General features: G+C 49.2%; 1 protein-coding gene across 1 annotated transcript in view; it reads left to right on the top strand.

Annotated features, from left to right (window-relative positions):
- The window catches only part of rad51b (RAD51 paralog B), an 868394-nt gene that overhangs the window by 545227 nt on the left and 302348 nt on the right, over window positions 1–20819 (top strand). Inside the window, 1 exon segment of the mRNA XM_072486228.1 lies at window positions 18159–18277. Within this exon segment, the coding sequence (XP_072342329.1) occupies window positions 18159–18277 (119 nt within the window).

Genomic DNA, 20819 nt, shown 5'->3' with positions numbered 1-20819 from the left:
TATACTCCTGTAGACTTTCTATAGTATTAAGCTTTTCATGACCGCTATAAGTTTGCTTTTTCTGTTTTATCTTACCCTGTATGTTTCTGGATAACCAGGAGGCTCGGGATTTGGCAGCACCATCCTTTTTCTTTGTAGGGACATGTTTACACAGTTTTCCCTCCCAGTAGCTGTAACCAATCTACTTTCGCCAGTTCACCTCTCATCTTTGTAAAATTTGTCTTTGCCCACTTTTGAGCTTTTATTTCTGTTCTACCTTTGACCTTTTCCATAATTATGCTAGATCTAACTATTATAGCCACTTACCCCCAAAATGGTCCCCACTATGATTTCATCCACTTGCCTGCTTCATTTCCTCGGACTAAACGTAGAATTTCTCCCCCTCTCATCTGGATTGACTGTGGTGATATGCCTGAAAGCAATATCATAGATGGCTGGTGGTGTGACCTCCAACAAGCAAGTGGCAGTGCAGACACTCCATGTGGTCTCAAGACAGTGGTCATGTGACAAGGCACTAAGTGGGCAGCACGGTAGCATTGTGGATAGCACAATTGCTTCACAGCTCCAGGGTTCCAGGTTCGATTCCGGCTTGGGTCACTGTCTGTGCGGAGTCTGCACGTCCTCCCCGTGTGTGCGTGGGTTTCCTCCGGTTGCTCCGGTGTCCTCCCACAGTCCAAAGATGTGCAGGTTAGGTGGATTGGCTATGATAAATTGCCCTTAGTGTCCAAAATTGCCCTTAGTGTTGGGTGGGGTTACTGGGTTGTGGGGATGGGGTGGAGGTGTTGACCTTGGGTGGGGTGCTCTTTCCAAGAGCCGGTGCAGACTCGATGGGCCGAATGGCCTCCTTCTGCACTGTAAATTCTATGATAATCTATTCCATGAAGTGCAGGCACATCCGGTGATCGGCAGATGGTGTGAGATAGTCGTGTTTAGGGGGTAGTTCCAGAGGAGTGCAAAGAAACTCCAAGATAACTTGCTCTGTAACAGATCATTATCTTACCATGTGTGATTCAATAAAGATCCTGGTTTGGACAAGTCTCAAGTCATTTGGTAGATTCCTTGCTGGACATCGAACACCAAACACAACACTGACTTTTAAAAAGGTTCTCCAAAACGCAGTTCAAAAACTTTGTGCCTTCTGTGTCCTTCTCACCATTCGTATCCCAAATTATATGAGCATAGTTGAAGTCTCGAACTGCTATTACCCTATTGTTTTTGCACTCTGAATTTTACCGAAACATTTGTTCTTCTAACTCCCTTCCTTTATTTGGGGGCCTATAGTAATCAACTAGCAATGTGGCTGCCCCTTTTTTATTTCTGAGCTCAACCCATATGGCCTCATTTGATGCTTAATTTAGTATATCATCCCTCCACACAGCTGTAATTGATTCGAATCATAGTTGTTTACTGCATGGAAACAGGCTCTTTGGCCCAGCTTGTCCATGCCGCCCAGTTTCTATCACAAAGCTAGTCCCACTTGCCTGCATTTGGCCCATGTCCCGCTGTACCCACACTGACCATGTAACTGTCAAACTGTCTTTTAAAGGAAAAAATTGTACCTGCCTATGCCACTGCCTCTGGCAACTAATTCCAGATACTCACCACCCTCTTGTGTGAAAACATTTCCCCTCTAATCTCTTTTGTATCTCTCCCCTCTCATCTTAAACCTATGTCCTCTAGTTCTAGCCTTCTCTACCTTTGGGAAAAGATGTTGACTATCTACCTTATCTATGCGCCTCATTATTTTATAGACCTCTTTTTAAAAAAATATATATTTATTAAAGTTTTTTAACAACACAATTTTTCTCCCTGACAAACAATAACCCCCCCCCTCCACCACCACCCCGTAACAAAATAACAAAAAATCGCACTGAGCAAGATATATACATGGCAAAATGGTATATTTACATAGCTTTATACACTGGCTCTCTCACGCATGTGCCAGTTTCCCCCACCCTTCATGTTATCTCTTGCTCATCCATCCCCCCAAGCAGTCCCCCATTGCCCCCCTCCCAAGACGTCCCCCCCCCGGGTTGCTGCGGCTGCTGACCGACCTTCCTCTAACGCTCCGCGAGATAGTCTAGGAACGGTTGCCACCGCCTGTGGAACCCCTGCGCAGACCCTCTCAAGGCAAACTTTATCCTCTCCAGCTTAATTAACCCAGCCATGTCGTTTGTCCAGGCCTCCACGCTGGGGGGCTTCGCCTCCTTCCACATTAGCAAGATCCTTCGCCGGGCTACTAGGGACGCAAAGGCCAGAATGCCGGCCTCTTTCGCATCCTGCACTCCCGGCTCGTCCACTACTCCAAATATTGCTAGCCCCCAGCTTGGCTTGACCCGGATTTTCACCACCTGAGATATTGCTCCCGCCACCCTCTCCAGAACCCCTCCAGTGCCGGGCATGACCAAAACATATGGACATGGTTCGCCGGGCTCCCTGAGCACCTTCCACATCTGTCCTCTACCCCAAAGAACCTACTTAACCTCGCCCCCGTCAAGTGAGCTCTGTGAACCACCTTAAATTGTATCAGGCTGAGCCTGGCACACGAGGAGGAGGAATTAACCCTACCTAGGGCATCAGCCCACAGACCTTCCTCGATCTCCTCCCCCAGCTCCTCCTCCCATTTCCCCTTCAACTCTTCTGCTAGCGCTTCCCCCTCTTCTTTCATCTCCTGGTATATTGCCGACACTTTGCCCTCCCCGACCCATACACCCGAGATCACCCTGTCTTGAATTTCTTGTGCCGGGAGCAACGGGAATTCCCTGACCTGTCGCCTCACAAAAGCCCTCACCTGCATATATCTAAAGGCATTTCCCGGGTGTAACTCAAACTTCTCCTCCAGTGCCCCTAGGCTCGCAAATGTCTCGTCAATGAACAGGTCCCCCATTCTTCTAATCCCCGCCCGATGCCAGCTCTGGAACCCCCCGTCCATCTTCCCCGGGACAAACCGGTGGTTACCCCTGATCGGGGACCACACCGAGGCTCCCACTGCACCCCTGTGCCGTCTCCACTGGCCCCAGATCCTTAGCGTTGCCGCCACCACCGGGCTCGTGGTATACTTTGACGGCGAGAACGGCAGCGGTGCCGTCACCAACGCCCCCAGAACCGTTCCTTTACAGGACGCCATCTCCATCCTCTTCCATGCCGCCCCCTCTCCCTCCATAACCCACTTGCGGATCATCGCCACATTTGCTGCCCAGTAGTAGCTCCCTAGGTTTGGCAGCGCCAACCCTCCTCGGTCCCTACTGCGTTCCAGGAACCCTCTCCTTACCCTCGGGGTCCTATTCGCCCACACAAACCCATAATGCATCTACCTACTCTCTTAAAAAAGCCTTTGGTGATCACGATGGGAAGGCACTGAAACACAAACAGAAACCTCGGAAGGACCACCATTTTGACCGACTGCACTCTACCCGCCAGCGAGAACGGTAACATGTCCCATCTTTTGAAGTCCTCCTCCATTTGGTCCACCAACCTCGTCAGATTCAGTTTATGTAGGGCCCCCCAACTCCTGGCTATCTGGATCCCCAGATACCGAAAACTCCCCGCCGCCCTCCTCAGCGGTAGGTCCCCTATCCCTCTTTCTCGGTCCCCTGCCTGTAATACAAAGAGCTCACTCTTCCCTACATTGAGCTTATAGCCCGAAAACTCCCCAAACTCCCTTAGAGTCTGCATGACCTCCACCATCCCCTCCATTGGATCCGCCACGTACAGCAACAGGTTATCCGCATATAGCGACACCCAATGCTCTTCTCCCCTTCGGTCCACCCCCCTCCATTTATTAGACTCCCTCAATGACATGGCCAATGGTTCGATCGCCAATGCAAACAACAGGGGGGACAGGGGGCACCCCTGCCTCGTCCCTCGGTACAGCTGAAAGTACTCCGACCTCCGCCGGTTCGTCACTACACTCGCCACCAGGGCTCTGTAAAGGAGCTTAACCCAGCTGTTAAACCCTCCCCCGAACCCAAACCTACGCAGCACCTCCCAGAGGTACTCCCACTCTACTCAGTCAAAGGCCTTTTCCGCGTCCACAGCTGCCACTATCTCCGCCTTTCCCTCCTCCGATGGCATCATTATCACGTTTAAGAGCCGCCGCACATTAGTGTTTAATTGCCTGCCCTTTACGAATCCCGTCTGGTCCTCATGGATCACCCCCGGGACACAGTCCTCAATCCTCGTGGCCAGCACTTTTGCCAACAACTTAGCGTCCACATTGAGGAGCGAGATCGGCCTGTACGATCCACATTGCGGTGGGTCCTTGTCCTGCTTTAGGATCAAATAAATTGTCGCTTCCGACATTGTCGGGGGCAGTGTCCCCTCCTCCCTTGCCTCGTTAAAGGTCCTCACCAGTAGCGGGGCCAACAGGTCTCCGTACTTTCTGTAAAACTCCACCGGGAACCCGTCCAGCCCCGGGGCCTTCCCCGCCTGCATACTCCCCAAACCCTTACTCAGCTCCTCCAACCCGATTGGTGCCCCCAAACCAGCCACCTCTTGCTCCTCCACCCTCGGGAACCTCTGTTGGTCAAGGAATCGTCTCATCCCCTCTTCCCCCGCTGGGGGCTGGGGTCTGTACAGCTCTTCATAGAAGGCCTTGAATACCTCGTTTATTTTCGTCGCACTCCGAACCGTGGCTCCCCTTCCATCTTTGACTCCCCCTATTTCCCTCACTGCCATCCTCTTACGGAGCTGGTGTGGCAGCATCCGACTAGCCTTTTCCCCATACTCATAGGTCGCCCCCTGCGCCTTCCTCCACTGTGCCTCCGCCTTCCCGGTGGTCAACAGGTCAAACTCCGTCTGGAGCCGTCGTCTTTCCCCAAGTAATCTTTCCTCCGGGCCCTCTGCGTATCTCCTGTCCACTCTCAAAATCTCCCCCACTAACCTCTCCCTTTCCATGCCCTCTGTCTTCTCCCTATGAACCCTAATAGCGATTAGCTCTCCCGTGACCACCGCCTTCAACACCTCCCATACCACCCCCACTCGCACCTCCCCGTTGTCGTTGGCCTCCAAGTACCTTTCGATACACCCCCTCACCTTCCCACACACCACCTCATCTGCCAGCAGTCCCACATCCAGCCGCCACAGCGTGCGTTGGTCCCTCTCCTCTCCCAGCCCCATTTCCACCCAGTGCGGGGCGTGGTCCGAAACGGTTATGGCCGAATACTCCATCCCCTCCACCCTCGGGATAAGCGCCCTGCCCAGAACAAAAAAATCTATCCGGGAGTAGGCTTTGTGCACGTGGGAGAAGAAAGAAAATTTCCTGGCCTGCGGTCTTGCAAACCTCCATGGGTCCACTCCCCCCATCTGGTCCATAAACCCCCTAAGCACCTTGGCCACCGCCGGCCTCTTTCCAGTCCTTGATCTGGAGCGGTCCAGTGCTGGGTCCAGCACTGTATTGAAGTCCCCTCCCATTATCAGGCCTCCTACCTCCAGGTCCGGAATGCGCCCCAACATGCGCTTCATGAATCCAGCATCATCCCAGTTCGGGGCGTATACATTTACCAACACCACCCACGTCCCTTGCAACCTACCGCTCACCATCACATAATTCCCTCCATTATCCACTACGATAGTCTTGGCCTCAAATGACACATGCTTTCCCACCAATATTGCCACCCCTCTATTCTTCGCGTCCAGTCCCGAGCGAAATACCTGTCCTACCCATCCCCTTCTTAACCTGACCTGGTCAGCCACCTTCAGGTGTGTCTCTTGGAGCATAGCCACGTCTGCCTTCAGTCCCTTCAAGCGCGCGAACACTCGAGCCCTCTTCACCGGTCCATTCAGGCCCCTCACGTTGCACGTTATCAGCCGGATTGGAGGGGCTCTCACCCCCCTGTTAGTCATTCTTTAACCAATAATGCTACATCCTCACCTTTTTTATCCCCCTCTCAATCCCACCTGAAAACTTCATGTCCAGTGATGTGAGCTGCTGTTTTTGCCCTTCTTTAAGCCAAGTTTCTGTTAAAGCGATGATATGCTGCCATGTGTCTATCTGCAGTGTTAGCTCATTGGCTTTATTTGCTGCACTCCTTGAATTTCTATATATTTTTTAGCACTGCTAAATTCCTGTGCTGGACACTTCTGTCTTTCAGATTCACTCACTAATTTTCCATCTCCCATTCCCTGCTCTGAATTTGCCCTCCATTTCCCATCCCCTTCCAAATTAGTTTGAACCTGGGGCCTGACTGGTCAGTGGGGCTCAACTCTACAGTGAGCCGGCACCCACCAAAGCTGTGCCTTGTACTTTGTGCGACAGCTGCTAAAAGCATAGAAAAATCAAATAAGATCAATTTAAGGAAAATACTTATTTCTTTTTCCCCCACACTTCAGCGCGCTCAAGAAATCTGTGTGGAAATATTATTACAGTTCTCCAGTGGTCAATAGTATATATTAGTGTCAGGTTAGTCATTGGAAACTGAAGGAGTTTGAGAGCTGATTGTGTAAGTACCCAATGGGCCACCGGAGCTAAATGCAGTAAGGATGTGGTTAATGAAGGCTGACGGCACGTTACAAAGTACCTAGCAGTGCCTGTACCCATGTGTGGGAGTGTTTGATACAAGTTTTGTTCGCACTGAGTGGAAAGCTGCAAGAGTTATCACCCCTTCTAAAAACGCTGACACAGGTCAGCCACACGCATATAATCCCTACAGTGCAGAAGGAGACCATTCGGCCCATCGAGTCTGCACCGATCTTCTGAAAGAGCATTCCAGCCAAGCCCACTTCCCCGCTCTATCCCAACAAACCCTTAACATAACCTACGTGTCTCTGGATACTAAGGGGCAATTTAACATGGCCAGTCCACCTAACCTGCAAATCTTTGGGAGGAAACCTGAGCACCCGGAGGAAACCCACACAGACATTGGGAGAATGTGCAAGCTCCACACAGACAGTCACCCATGGCCAGAATTGAACCCAGGTCCCTGGCGCTGTGAAGCAGCAGTGCGAACCACTGTGCACCCCACACAGCCGCTAGGTCTGTGTTCTTGGAGATTCACCCAAGTAGCAATCGTGGAACTTCACAGTTCTTGCCACCCACGTGTGGTGACTGGATACTGGCACACGAGCATGTGTGGGAGTTTTGCAACATTCAGCATCATAAGGTGTGTTTTGAAAGGATTTCACCAGAGAGCCCCAACTGGTAGAGCCATTCACTAGCAGGTAAGAGGTTATTCAAATACAGGCCAGGGAGTAGTTTTACATTGATTCTGAGAAATAGCCTAATATCTGGACATTCAGAAGATTTCTAACATCTTAGTGTTGGTCCTCTGACCTCTACCAGTCTATGACAGGAGACTTTTTATCAATCCGCATAGAGACTAGGACCTTGATGTTAACAACAAAAGAACATAATAAATTGGGAGAGAAATAACTATATATTTTAAAATAAATTTAGAGTACCCAATTATATTTTTTTCACAATTAAGGGGCAACTTAGCATGGCCTATCCACCTGCACATCTTTTTGGGTTGTGGGGGTGAAACCCACGCAGGCACGGGGAGAATGTGCAAACTCCAAACAGACAGTGACCCGGGGTTGGGATAAAACCTGGGTCCTCAGTACTATATTTGAGGTAAGATTGTTCTGCCATTCAATGCAATCATGGTTGATTCAACTCACATCCCCCCTATCTGCTCCCCATATTCCTTGATTCTCTGAGAGACCAAACATCTTCTGTCTTAGCCTTAAATATATTCAACGATAGAGCACCTGGGTTGGAGAATTCAAAAGATCCACAGCTCTTTAAGTTAAGTAATTTCCCCCCTAAGTCCCAAGTGATTGGTCTCTTAACCTGAGACTGTGCTCCTGTGTTTAGATTCCCAGCCAGATGTGACACCCTGTCATGTCTACCCTGTCAAAATCCGAATCTTAAGATCGATGCAAATTACTGCGGATGCTGGATGTGGTGCTTGACAAAGAATCGTTCAGTCTTGGAAATTTAGCTCCGTTCTCTCCACAGATGCTGTCAGACCTGCTGAGATTGTCCAACATTTTCTGTTTTTGCTTCAGAATCTTGTATGTTTCAATGGGATCGCCTTTCGTTCCTCCAAACTCCGGAGAATATAGGCCCAATGTACTCAGCCTCTAATCAAAGGACAACTCTCCAGCCCCGGGACCAATCTAGTGAACCTTTGCTGTACTAACTCCAATGCAATTATATCCTTCCCAAATATGGAGACCAAGGATGGAATTTAATGTGCACCCCCATGGCAAGTTTGGTGTGGAGGGGACCCTGCTACATTCCCACCTCCACCCCAATTAGGTCCATGGCAGGAGGCCCCTTGGACAACCTGTCAAGTGCCTGAGTGGCACTCAATTCACCGTGCCTTTCCTAAAAGAGGCGATGTAGGCCCCTCGCCGGCTTTCCAGCCGACAGTGGAGACCCCATCGCATCCATCACCTAGACCACTGTTTCAAAATTTGTGGATGAAATGAAACTTGGAAGTATTGTGAACTGTGAGGAGGATAGTGTAGAACTTCAAAGGGACATAAACAACTTGGTGAAATAAGAGGACAAATGCCAGAAGTTCAAAGTGGAAAAATGTGAAGAGGTTCATTTGGTAGGAGGAACATTGAGAGACAATATAGAATATAAAATAAAGGGTACAACTCTAAAGGGGATGCAGGCGCAGAGGGGCCTGGGTGTGTATATCCATACGTTATTGAAGGTGGAGTACTGCATCAAGTTCTGGATGCCGCAATTTAGGCAAGATGTGAAGGCATTGGAGATTGTGCGGAAAAGATTCATAAGAATGGTTCCAGGGATGAGGAACTTCAGTTATAAAGATAGATTGGAGTGGTTGGGACTGTTTTCACTCGGGAAGAGAAAGCTCAGAGGAGATTTCATAGAGGTATTCAGGATCATGCGGGTCTGTTCCCACTCGTGAAATGTTGCCTTTGTTGCGAGAGAATTTGGGTCCAGGCGTAGCAAAGTCTTGCTTCAATTGTATAGAACCTTGGCTAGGCTGCACCTGGAGTACTGTGTGCAGTTTTGGTCCCCTTATAGGAAGGATATTGTTGCCATAGTGGGAGTGCAACGAAGGTTCACCAGACGTGTTCCCGGGATGGCGGGAACTATGGGGAAACTGAGCTTGTATTCTGTAGAGTTTCAAGGAATGAGAGGTGATCTCATTGAAAGCTACAAAATAACTAAAGGGACGGACAGGATAAATGCAGCTAAAATGTTTGCCCTGGTTGGGGTATCTAGAACCAGGGGACACAGCTTCAAAGTAAGGGGGAAGCCATTTAGGACCAAGATGAGGAGAAGGTTTTTTACTCAGAGGGTTGTGAATTTTTGAAATTGTCTACCCCAGAGGTCTGTGGAAGCTGTGTCATTGAGTCTGCCTAGATTTTGGGCAGCACGGTGGCGCAGTGGTTAGTGCTGCTGCCTCACGGCGCCAAGGTCCCAGGTACAATCCCGGCTCTGGGTCACTGTCCGTGTGGAGTTTGCGCATTCTCCCCATGTTTGTGTTGGCTTCGCCCCCACAACCCAAAGATGTGCAGGCTAGGTTGATTGGCCACGCTAAATTTCCCCTTAATTGGAAAAATGAATTGGGTACTCTAAAATTAAAAAAAAAGAGTCTGCCTAGATTTCTAAATATCATTTACGTAACGGGATATGGGGATAGTGTGAGAAAAAGGCATCGAAGTGGATGATCAGCCATGATCGTATCGAATGGCTGAGCAGGTTCGATGGACTGAATGGCCTACTCCTGTTCAGCTCTGTTCTCTCTCCACAGATGCTGTCAGACCTGCTGAGATTGTCTAGCATTTTCTGTTTTTGCTCCTGTTCCTGTGTTCCTCGCTCTGTATTGTCATCAAACAGATATGTTAACTCTATTTCCTCGTCCAAGTTGTTAACCTAGTTAACATGGTTTGTAAATAGCTGAGGCCCGAGCACAAATCCTTGTGGCACTCCACTAGACACTTCCTGCCAACCATAAAATGCTCCATCCGCCTATCCTGTCCGTTAGCCAATCCTGTACCCATGCTGATTTATTACTCTAACTCCATGAGCCTTAATCTTGCTCATTAACCTATTGAAATGGCACCTTATTGAGTGCCTAATGGAAATCCAAGTATGCTGCATCTACTGGTTCTGATTCATATACCTACTAGATACATCCTCACCACTACCTTCTCAAGAATAATTAGGGATAGGCAACAATTGCCTGTCAGCAACACCCACATCCCATGAAAGCATTAAAAAAATTATAATAGATTTGTCAAACACGAGTCTGACCTACTAACACGTCAAGCAGATTGGAGCACCAATAGAGGCTGGCGAGTGCCAAGGCTGGGCTTGTTAGAAGACCAGCATCAGTTCTCTAGGACTCTGTTCCATTAATTTTTTTTAATTGTCAGGTCCTCTGGCTTCTTCACTCCCAAGCCACTCCTACGTCATCTCATACCCCCATGATCCTCCGTGCCATCATTTACCCTCCTCCCACCCATGTAATCTACATAGCCATTCATGAGATATCTACTATGGCAAACCTCAAGAACCATGTGAAGATGAAAAAATAAATAAACAAACGTCTAACAATATGTAGAGATCTCACTCATTCAAAGAGTTCAAATCCCCTGAAGTGAGCAATCTATTATAGAAACAAGAACAAGAACAAAGTACAGCAAAGAACAAAGAAAAGTACAGCACAGGAACAGGCCCTTCGGCCCTCCAATCCCGTGACGACCATGCTGCCCAACTAAACTACAATCTTCTACACTTCCTGGGTCCGTATCCCTCTATTCCCATCCTATTCATGTATTTGTCAAGATGCCCCTTAAATGTCACTATCGTCCCTGCTTCCACCACCTCCTCCGGCAGCGAGTTCCAGGCACCCACTACCCTCTGTGTAAAAAAACTTGGCTCGTACATCTACTCTAAACCTTGCCCCTCGCACCTTAAACCTATGCCCCAAACTAATTGACCCCTCTACCCTGGGGAAAAGCCTCTGACTATCCACTCTGTCTATGCCCCTCATAATTTTGTAGACCTCTATCAGGTCGTCCCTCAACCTCCATCGTTCCAGTGAGAACAAACCGAGTTTATTCAACCGCTCCTCATAACTAATGCCCTCCATACCAGGCAACATTCTGGTAAATCTCTTCTGCACCCTCTCTAAAGCCTCCACATCCTTCTGGTAGTGTGGCGACCAGAATTGAACACTATACTCCAAGTGTGGCCTAACTAAGGTTCTATACAGCTGCAACATGACTTGCCAATTCTTATACTCAATGCCCCGGCCAATGAAGGCAAGCATGCCGTATGCCTTCTTGACTACCTTCTCCACCTGTGTTGCCCCTTTCAGTGACCTGTGGACCTGTACACCTAGATCTCTCTGACTTTCAATACTCTTGAGGGTTCTACCATTCACTGTATATTCCCTACCTGCATTAGACCTTCCAAAATGCATTACCTCACATTTGTCCGGATTAAACTCCATCTGCCATCTCTCCGCCCAAGTCTCCAAACAATCTAAATCCTGCTGTATCCTCTGACAGTCCTCATCGCTATCTGCAATTCCACCAACCTTTGTGTCGTCTGCAAGCTAGGCTCTAATCAGTAACAGCAACAAAATCCTTTAATAGTTTTGTAAAACTCAATCCAAAATGTGTACTCAGCCAAAGGTGAACTACTGAGATAAATATTTTTGGACCTTTTGAAAGACAGTCAAGGGCAGCACGGTGGCGCAGTGGTTATCACTGCTGTCTCATGGTGCCGAGGACCCAGGTTCGATCCTGGCCCCTGGTCACTGTCCGTGTGGAATATGCACATTCTCACCCACAATCCAAAAAAATGAGCAGAGTAGGTCAATTGGCCATGTTAAGTTGCCCTAAATTGGAAAAACGAATTGGGTACTCTAAATTTATATATAAAAAATGAAAGACAGTCAAGCATTTATGCTGGGTTCCGCTGTAATGGTAGAATCTAGGGAAATTTAAACAGTGAATATTTTTGAAACTGCAGGAACAGATGGTAATTTAGTTTTCCTAAGCTTCACCAGGTAGCCTGTCAACAAAGCATTCTAGCTGAATTTTGATTTACCGCTGCTGTTGTAGCTTAGGTTTTTATTGTTTTTAAAAGGCATGGGGTTTAAATAAGCTCAGATCATTACAGTTAAATAGACCACATCTGCACTTCAAGAGCGTTTAAGTCTCCTCCAGAAGTTTGTGACTCCAGACTACAGGTTAAGGCCCTTAGAACAGCAATAATAGAGTGTGTTTAAACTCAGCGCTATTTTCAAATGGCCATGTTGAGTTTGAGTTTTCTCCCTGTGAGAATCATGTTCCACCCCTTTCCCCTATCAGCAAAATGGTATTGGTCAGAAATGAGGATGATATTTTTAAATCCAGGTCCCACTTGCAATTTATAACGGTCGCTGGAATTGTCCCAATTCCATGAAAGATTGAATATATGCCATTTCATCAATGCACATGATAATTCCTTCTGTCTCTGCTTATAAGGGACCAACATTTACATTAGCTACTCTCTTCCTTTCTAAATGCTTGTAAAAGCTCATACAATCTGTGTATATACCTGGCTCCTTTGCTCTCATATAAACAATTTTCCCTTTTTTAATCATCCTTTTAGATATCCTTTGTAGATTTCTAAAACACAACCAATCCTCAGACTTATTACTATTGTCTGCAACCCCATTCGTCTCTTATTTTATATCCTTTACCTGCTTAGTGCGCCACTAATCTTGCTTTCTTGCTGGGTTTTTGTTTTTCAATTAATGTATTTTTGTTGAATGTTTGAATTGTTTCTTTAATTTTTTCCTACTATTTATTTACAACCTTACATTTCAGTCTGTTTACCCAATCAACCCCCTCATACCTATGTAATTTGGCTTGGATTAAGATTAAAGTTTTTGTTTGTGATTGGAGTAAACCGCTTTCAAATTTAAGATTCAACTGTATTATGATCACTATTTCCAAATGGATCTTTTACCATGCGATTACTAACTAGCCCTGTCTTATTACATAACACCAAATCTAAAATAGCGTTATCAGGGTGGCACAGTGGTTAGCAATGTTGCCTCACCGCATCAGGTATCCGGATTTGATTCCAACCTTGGGTGGCTATCTGTGTGGAGTTTGCACGCTTTTCCCGTGTCTGCGTGAGTTTCCTTTGAGTGCTCCGGTTTCCTCCCACAGTCCAAAGATGTGCAGGTTAAGTGGATTGTCCATGCTAAATTTCCCATAGTGTCTAAAAGGTTAGGTGGGGTTATGGTGAGATAGGGTGCTCTTTCAGAGGGTCAGTGCAAACTTGATGGGCCGAGTGGCCTCCTTCTACACCGAAGGGATTCTATGATTCTGTAGTTGTTCTCCCAATGTTTTGCTTCAGGAAACTTCACAAAAACATTCTACAAACTCATCTTCCAAGCCACCTTTACCAGTCTATATGAAGCAAAAGTCCCCCACAATTATTACGTTGTCTATGTCACGGCTGCAATAATTTCTTGTTTAATGCTCTTATATAATTACAGTTGTAGGATGGCGGCTATAAAGTACTCTCCCTGGCGTTTTCTGACTGGCTGTTGCTACTTTCTACCCGTACTGATTCTACTTCCTGATCTTCTGAGCCGAGATCCTTTCTCACTGATGCCCTGATGTCATTCTTTACTAGAAGGCTACCCCCCTCATTTTTCATTCTGTTTGTCTTTCAAAATATTGGGTGCTATAAATATTTATTTCCCAAACTTGGTTCCCTTGTAACCATGTCTCTGTCTTGGCGATTAGGTCTAAACCATTTGAGCCACTAATTCACCTACCTGAGTGTGAATATTTCACACATTTAGATAAAGAACCTTTAATTTAATCTTTTTGCCATTATTTCTTGCACAGATCTTAGTCGCTGTTGCACGATTACTGTTGAACTCTTTTCGTGTCCCACTCCGCTTTTCTTCACCCACATCATCATGCTGCTCTGGTGCCTCAACCTTTCTGTTTGGAGTTCTAAATCTCCCTTCACCCAAACCCTGCCTCCCACCACCCCTTTTACAATAAAGCCCTGTAAACAGCCCTGGTTGTATGATTTGGCAGGACACTCGCCCTGACCCAGTTTAAGTGGAGCCCATTTCAGCAGAACAGTTCCTTCTTTCCTGCGTACTGGTGCCAGTCCCAAAGTATTAAAACCCCTTTTTCTACAACCTTATTGAGCCACTCATTTAATTCTCTAATCTGCTTGACCATTTGAGAATCTGCATGTTGCTCATGTAACAATCTAAAGATTATCAATGTGGGGCTTTGCATTTTAATTTTGACCGTAACTCCTCAAAATCTCTCAGCAGAACATCATCCCTGGTTCTACCTATGTCGTTGGTTCCTATGTGGATCATGGCAAATGGATCCTGCTTCTCCCACTCCAAGTTCGTATCTAACCGCGTGGAGATATTCTTCACCCTGGCACGGGGAGGCACCACAACCTTCAGGGCTCCCGGCCGTGGCTGTGGAGAACAGTATATATTCCCCGACTATACTGTCAGCTATCACAACCACATGCCTTTTTGCTCTCCCCACTTGAATGACATCCTACATCATGACCAGCTTGCTCATGTACCTTGCAGCCCCTGCTCTCATCCGCACATATGGCAAGAACCACATGCCTGTTGGTCAGAATCAAGGGCGAAGGCTCCTCCATTATTACTTGTTGGATCCCTTCATACCTGCCTGACTTGCACCGCACACTCCTGTCTAGCTCTGGAGTTCGACTTAATCTTAGGTGTGTGACTGCCTCCTGGAACAAAGTGTCCAGGTGACTGTCCTCCTCCCTGGTGCCCCACAATGAATGCAATTCAGATTCCAACTCTGCAACTCTGAGCCAAAGTTGCTCAAACTGTAGACACCGGCTACAGGTATGCTTCCCCAGGACTGCAGTGCATGCCACAGAATCGCACATGTTGCAGTTACAGCACACCATCCAACCTGCCATATCTGTCTTAACTTACTCATTCAATTAGTCAATACTTTAGTTAGCTAAAGTAATACCAAATTACAGTCTCCTAGCGTCCAGGCAAAAAATGAACACTCAACAAGAGGGTAGGGTGGATGTGGGGGAGCCTGGTGGAGGGCAATAAATCTGACAAGGTCAGTGACATGGAGCCCCTGATGATTGTAACCATTGGGCTTCATTTAAATCATTCTTCCCTGAGTTATGCCTGACCCCTGAACCGATTCGCTACCTGACCAGCAGCTGGGAGTAGAAACATTTGTGCCAGCTGGCCGCAGTCGGGGACTGATGAGACTGGTCCCCAGCAGTCAGTGGAAGAGGTGAGGGCTGCAAAAGTGAATTGAGACTGAGGCTGGAGGACTGATGTCCAAGAACTCCTTGAGGGATTAATGGGGAGCACTTCTGCCCCTCCTCCCCAGAAGTTCTAAAAGGAACATACCTTTAATATTTACCATGGTCAGTCACCACCTCGTACCGTAGACCTACTGCCAGATAGCCAAGATTGAGGACTCTTCCTGACACTCGGGCCTTGTTGCGCTCCCGCTCAAGGGAAACGAGGCCAGTGAATAGCGGGAGAGGCCGAAAACAAGAATCGCGCCAGGCGGCAAACAGTTTGTGATGCAACCTGCCCTCTCCCGTAGGCAAAATCGGGATCACGCCGTAGCGAGGTGAGAAACCAATTATAACCACTTAAACCCTATTTCAATACAATTAACGAGAGCTACCCCATATCCAAAGGACTACCATTATTCATCAGCCTTCCCAGCAAGTGCGGCTGAAGGCTATTGCTAATAGGGAATTGGCAATCGTGGTTAAGTGAGCACTTTGCATAGCGCAGTAGTGCAGTGGTTAGCACTGCTGCCTCACGGCGCTGTGGTCCCAGGTTCAATCCCGCTCTGGGTCACTGTCCGTGTGGAGTTTGCACATTCTTCCCGTGTTTGCATGGGTTTCGCCCCCACAACCCAAAGATGTTGAGGATAGATGGATTGGTCATGCTAAATTGCCCTGCACTTGGAAAAAATGAATTAGGTACTCTAAATGTTTTTTAAAAAGTGAGTACTTCACACAACCCAAGGGGGTCCCTGTGGGTGTGCGGGGCCATGTAGCATGTGGGAGTCCTTGCCTCGCATTCCAATCACACCTTGATGCCTGGACACCGTGCTTGACCATTGCGGGAGGCAACACCACACACGCAGCAGCCAAGATCTGAACACCCAAAGGATGGGTCAGAGCTCCGGGGCTGTAGGGTAAGTGAGTGCTACGGGGGTCGGGGGAGAGATGCCTGGAGAGATAGGCCAAGGGTTCGGAAATCAGCCCACATTGCTGAAGAAAGTGACAGAGGTATCATACTGTTCTTGGTCAAGAGTTTTTAATGTGTCACAGGTGTCCAACAATGCCCCACTTTCCCAATGGTGCCGCCCCACTCTCCCCACCATACCCTCACCCCTATCTTCTCTCCCCCCCCCCCCCCCCCCCCCCCCCCCCCCCAGTGCCCTCAGTGATCCTCAACGTGCTTAACCTTCCTTGCTCCACTGCTACGTCTAGATGTGTTCCCAGGATGCACATCTGAGGGGGAGGCAGCCAGTTGCTTACCACGTCCCATGGCCTTTGATGCCCGAGCGGGCATCCTCTGGGGCCAGATACCCCGGTGCACTTGTCGGCTGGACATGCACAGCCCTGCCTCCCTGTCCCATGTGCTGATCACGAGACGCGGCCTCATCAGAGGGGTGGAACCCGAGGGAGCTGATGGCCACCATACCCATTCTGGCTCTGCCAGCCCTGGCAGTTCCCTGATGTCTACACCATCGTGACGACGATACTCCTCAGAGACTGGGCTATGCGCTGCAGCGTCTCGGCCATTCCAATCTGAGAGTAGGACATATCCCACGGAACTTCATCAAGGTCAGCCTGGTACTAGGTCACATACCCCAGCGAGTCGGACATTCTGTCAAAGCCCTCAGCCATGGCTGTCACAGACTGCGCCACGCCTGGGACATCTGCACTGATGGTGACGACGTCATTCACCAGGTTCTCCATTGCGGTCGCCACCGCAGCATTGTTGGCCTCGGTGCCACTCATTGCCGGCGACATCTGCACCCGTAGCCTCTGGCACTCCCCCAATTGGCCATTGACCTGCTGAAGTAATGCTGACATCTCCCTCTGAATGACCCCGCCGCTCCCTATCGTCTCTATCAGCTCCGGATAACCCTGTTCCAGAGGCTCAGCATCACGCTGGGACACAGCTGGGACCTGGGATCCAGCAGACCTCCGACTGCTGTCTCGCCTGGGGGTTCCTGCCTCCACCTGATGTACATCAGCAACTGTGTGGTGCTCACCAAATTGTACCCCAGAAGCCTGACCACTAACATTTCCCACTGAGGTGCTTGTATCTGTGCTGGTGGAGGGTGGGGATAACAGCTGTGATGCGTCCGAGGTGTTCTCCTGGGAGGGAGGGGAGGGGGCCACCCGGGATGGGCCGGTGCCATCGGCTGGGGGACCTGCTGGAGAATGGACGTGTGGTCAGTGGGAGGGATGGGTCAGTCATGGCAATAACAACTCACGTGTGACCGGTCCTGCGGGTGGGGCCCGGCGAATCCTCACCTCTGCGGCATCAGCCAACCTCCACATTGGTGACCGCTCTGTCCTCGGCCAACCCCGTAACCTCCAAGGCCTGTTCCTCAAAGTTTTCATTGTCTGACCTAATATCTCCTTACGTGGCTCGGTGTTTATTTAGTTTTATAATGCTCCTGTGAAATGCCACGGGACATTTTATTGCATAAACGGAAGTATATAAATCTAGGTTGTTGCATATGATGAAAAGCAGGAGGGTTCTCCCTGATCTCCTTGCCAATATTTATTGCACAATCAACACCCCAAAAGGCAGATTAGCTGGCCATTATCACATTGCCTTTGTGGGATCTTGCTGTGTGTTAATTGACTGTTATTTTCCTACATTCCTGCAGTTTATAGAAGTGTTTAATTGTGAAGTGCTGACATCATGAAGGGCGTGATGTAAATTAAAGTTCTTTCCTCCTCCATTATTCTGCACGTAACCTATTCTATGCCTGACTAAGGAAGTGCTTGATGTTGACACTAGGTGTCGGATATGCATAAAATAAAAGAAGAAATGAGGAGCTAAAATACCAAAAAGTAAAGCTTGTTCGCATGGCTTCAGTTGATTGCTTTCTGTGTTTTGTCTTTGCAGATTGTGGGGTAAGCCCTGATGGGGAAACAAGCTATGCAACAGCAGCCCTGGGGAACACATGGAGCCATAGTGTCAACACCAGGCTTATCATGCAGTATCTGGACTACCACAGCAGGCAGGTGAGGTTCGCAGAAACTGAGAGCCTGGGTGGGGGGCGGAGGAAGCAAAGCCTCTTGTCATTGTGGGTTGCCACAAGAGTTTCAAGAAGTCAACCACAGGGGGAGATAGGCGGGCAGAGAGCGGCGAACTGTCAGGAGTTAGAACAAAGAAACGTTCTCGAATGCAGATTGAGATAAGCTGTAAGGGTGTGCTACTTACTCCTCAATCAGACTGAGTTCCTGTTTATCCACCGATTTTGCAACTCACAAAGGCACATTAATCAGGTGTAAATAAGTGTCACAAACCCGTTTTTTGCCCTGAAAGACACTATATCTTATGAAAACAGTACATGCATGATCACGGGATTGCAGTCTTATAGATTTCAGGGTAGAAGGAGGGGACTTGGTCTATCGTGCATGGGCAATGTCAAAACTACATTGATGATACCCTTGCCTCTGAATCAAAAGATGATGGGCTGTTCAAGCTCCACTCCAGAGATTTGAGAACACAATCGAAGCTGACACCCGAGGGCATTACTGAGCGAGTACTTCACTGCCGTAAGTGCCATCTTTCGAATGAGATGCCCTCGCAATTAAAAATCGAGACAGAGAAATATTCCAAGGAAGAGCGAAGGAGTCTCTGGTGTCTTGCAAATATTTATTCTTCATCAGCATTAATAAATACTCTCTGGTCAGTATCACATTGCTGTTTGTGGGACCTTGCTGTACACAAATTCTATAATAATCACTGCTGTGTTTCCTACGCCACTATGGTGTCTGGGGACCCTCGGCTGGGAATGGGGCCCCTCCGCAGGGATGGGCCGCCATAGGAGGATGGGGGGGGGGGCGCTGGGGTGTAACTGCTCCTGGCACCACCATGTCAACCCCTGGATCGTGTGTACCCGTTCCAGGGGCAACTCTTGTCCCCAACAACCACTCATAACCCCCGCCAACTGCAAGGCCTCTGGCCGTACGGCTGAGACTATTGCTAATCGGGAATTGGAAATCGTGGTTCGGTGAGCACTTCACACAACCCAAGTGGATTCCCATGGGTGCGGGGGCCATGTAGCACGTGCAGCTCATTGCCTAGCATTCCAATCACACCTTGATGCCTGGACATTGTGCCTGAATACAGCAGGGGGCACCACCACACATGCAGCAGCCAACATCCGAAAATCCAGGGTATGGGACACAGTTCCTGGGACATGTCCACAACTGGAGGGTGGGTGGGTGCCACGGGGAGGGGAAGATGCCTGGAGAGATGAGCCAAAGGTTTGAAGGTCAGCCCGCATTGCTGAAGAAAGTAACAGAGGCGTCATAATGGTTGTGCACAAGGGTGTTTAATGTGTAATATAATTCCCCACTCTCTCAATGATGCTGCCCCCCTGTCCTCTCAACCCCGACCCCCTTTCCCCCCACTTCCCAACCCCCCCCCCCTCACCCGCTACCTACCCACCCCCAGTGCACTCTGATCCTTGATGTGCTTTGCCCTCCTAGCTCTACCACTACATTGAGGTGTCTCCCCAGGATACACATCAGAGCTGGAGGCAGCTAGCTGCTTACCTTATCCTGTGGCCTTCCATGCCACTGGCGAGTGTCCTCTGGGGGCTCTGAGGCTGGAGGGTCCTGGCTCACTTGTCGGTGGCACATGCGCAGCTGTGCCGCCCTACCCCGTGTACTGACTGAGACTTGCTGTCTTGCCTGGGGGGTCCTGCCTCCACCTGATGTACATCAGCAGCAGTGTGGTGCTCACCAGATTATGCACCCAAAGCCTGTCCGCTAATGTTTCCCCCCATGGTGTGTTTATCTGCGCTGGTGGAGGGTGGGGGTGACAGCTGTCCTGCGACTATTACGGTGGCATCCTCGGAGCTCTCCTCCGAGGTGGTCTCCTGAGAGGCTGGAGAGAGTGCCACCCGGAATGGGCCGGCGCCATCGACTGGAGGACCTGTGGGAGAATGGACATGTGGTCAATGGGAGGGATGGGTCAGTCAGTAAGGCAATCACTACTCGCGTTTGACAGGTGCCCTGGATGGAGCCTGGTGGTCCCTCACCTCTGCGGCGTCCGCCAGCCTCAGCGTGGGTGACCACCCTGTCCTCGGCCACACCAGTCACCTCCAGGGCATGCTCCTCGAAGCTGGTGAGGATTCTTAGGCCTGACAATTTGGGCCCTCTCCCGTCGATTATGGGAGAGCTTTTCCTCAGGAAACACAAAGAGGGCATTGTTAGCCACACATGTGGTGGGAGGGGGTTGTGAGGGGGGGGGTTGGAGGTGGAGGAAGGGTTGGGGGTCACATGGTTAGTTGGGGGGGATGGATGCTCCCGTGGGGATGTACAGGTCCCCGGTGGGGGAGGGGGGGAAACATTGGTGTCTACTCACTCGTGCTGCCTGGTGCAGGTCGCTGACCCTTTTTCGGCACTGGAGGCCAGTCCACCTGGTCACACTCCCGGTGCTCACAGCTGTCGCCACCTCGTCCCAGGCACTGGCTACCCTATGGCTGACCCTCCGTGACCCTCGGGGAAACAGGACATCTTTCCTGGCCTCCACAGTGTCTGGGAGCCTCCT

The sequence above is a fragment of the Scyliorhinus torazame genome, chromosome 2, assembly GCF_047496885.1.
Source record: "Scyliorhinus torazame isolate Kashiwa2021f chromosome 2, sScyTor2.1, whole genome shotgun sequence".
In the NCBI taxonomy this organism is placed as follows: domain Eukaryota; kingdom Metazoa; phylum Chordata; class Chondrichthyes; order Carcharhiniformes; family Scyliorhinidae; genus Scyliorhinus; species Scyliorhinus torazame.
The sequence above is the reverse complement of the archived record's forward strand: the minus strand, read 5'-3'. Positions and strand labels throughout refer to the sequence as shown.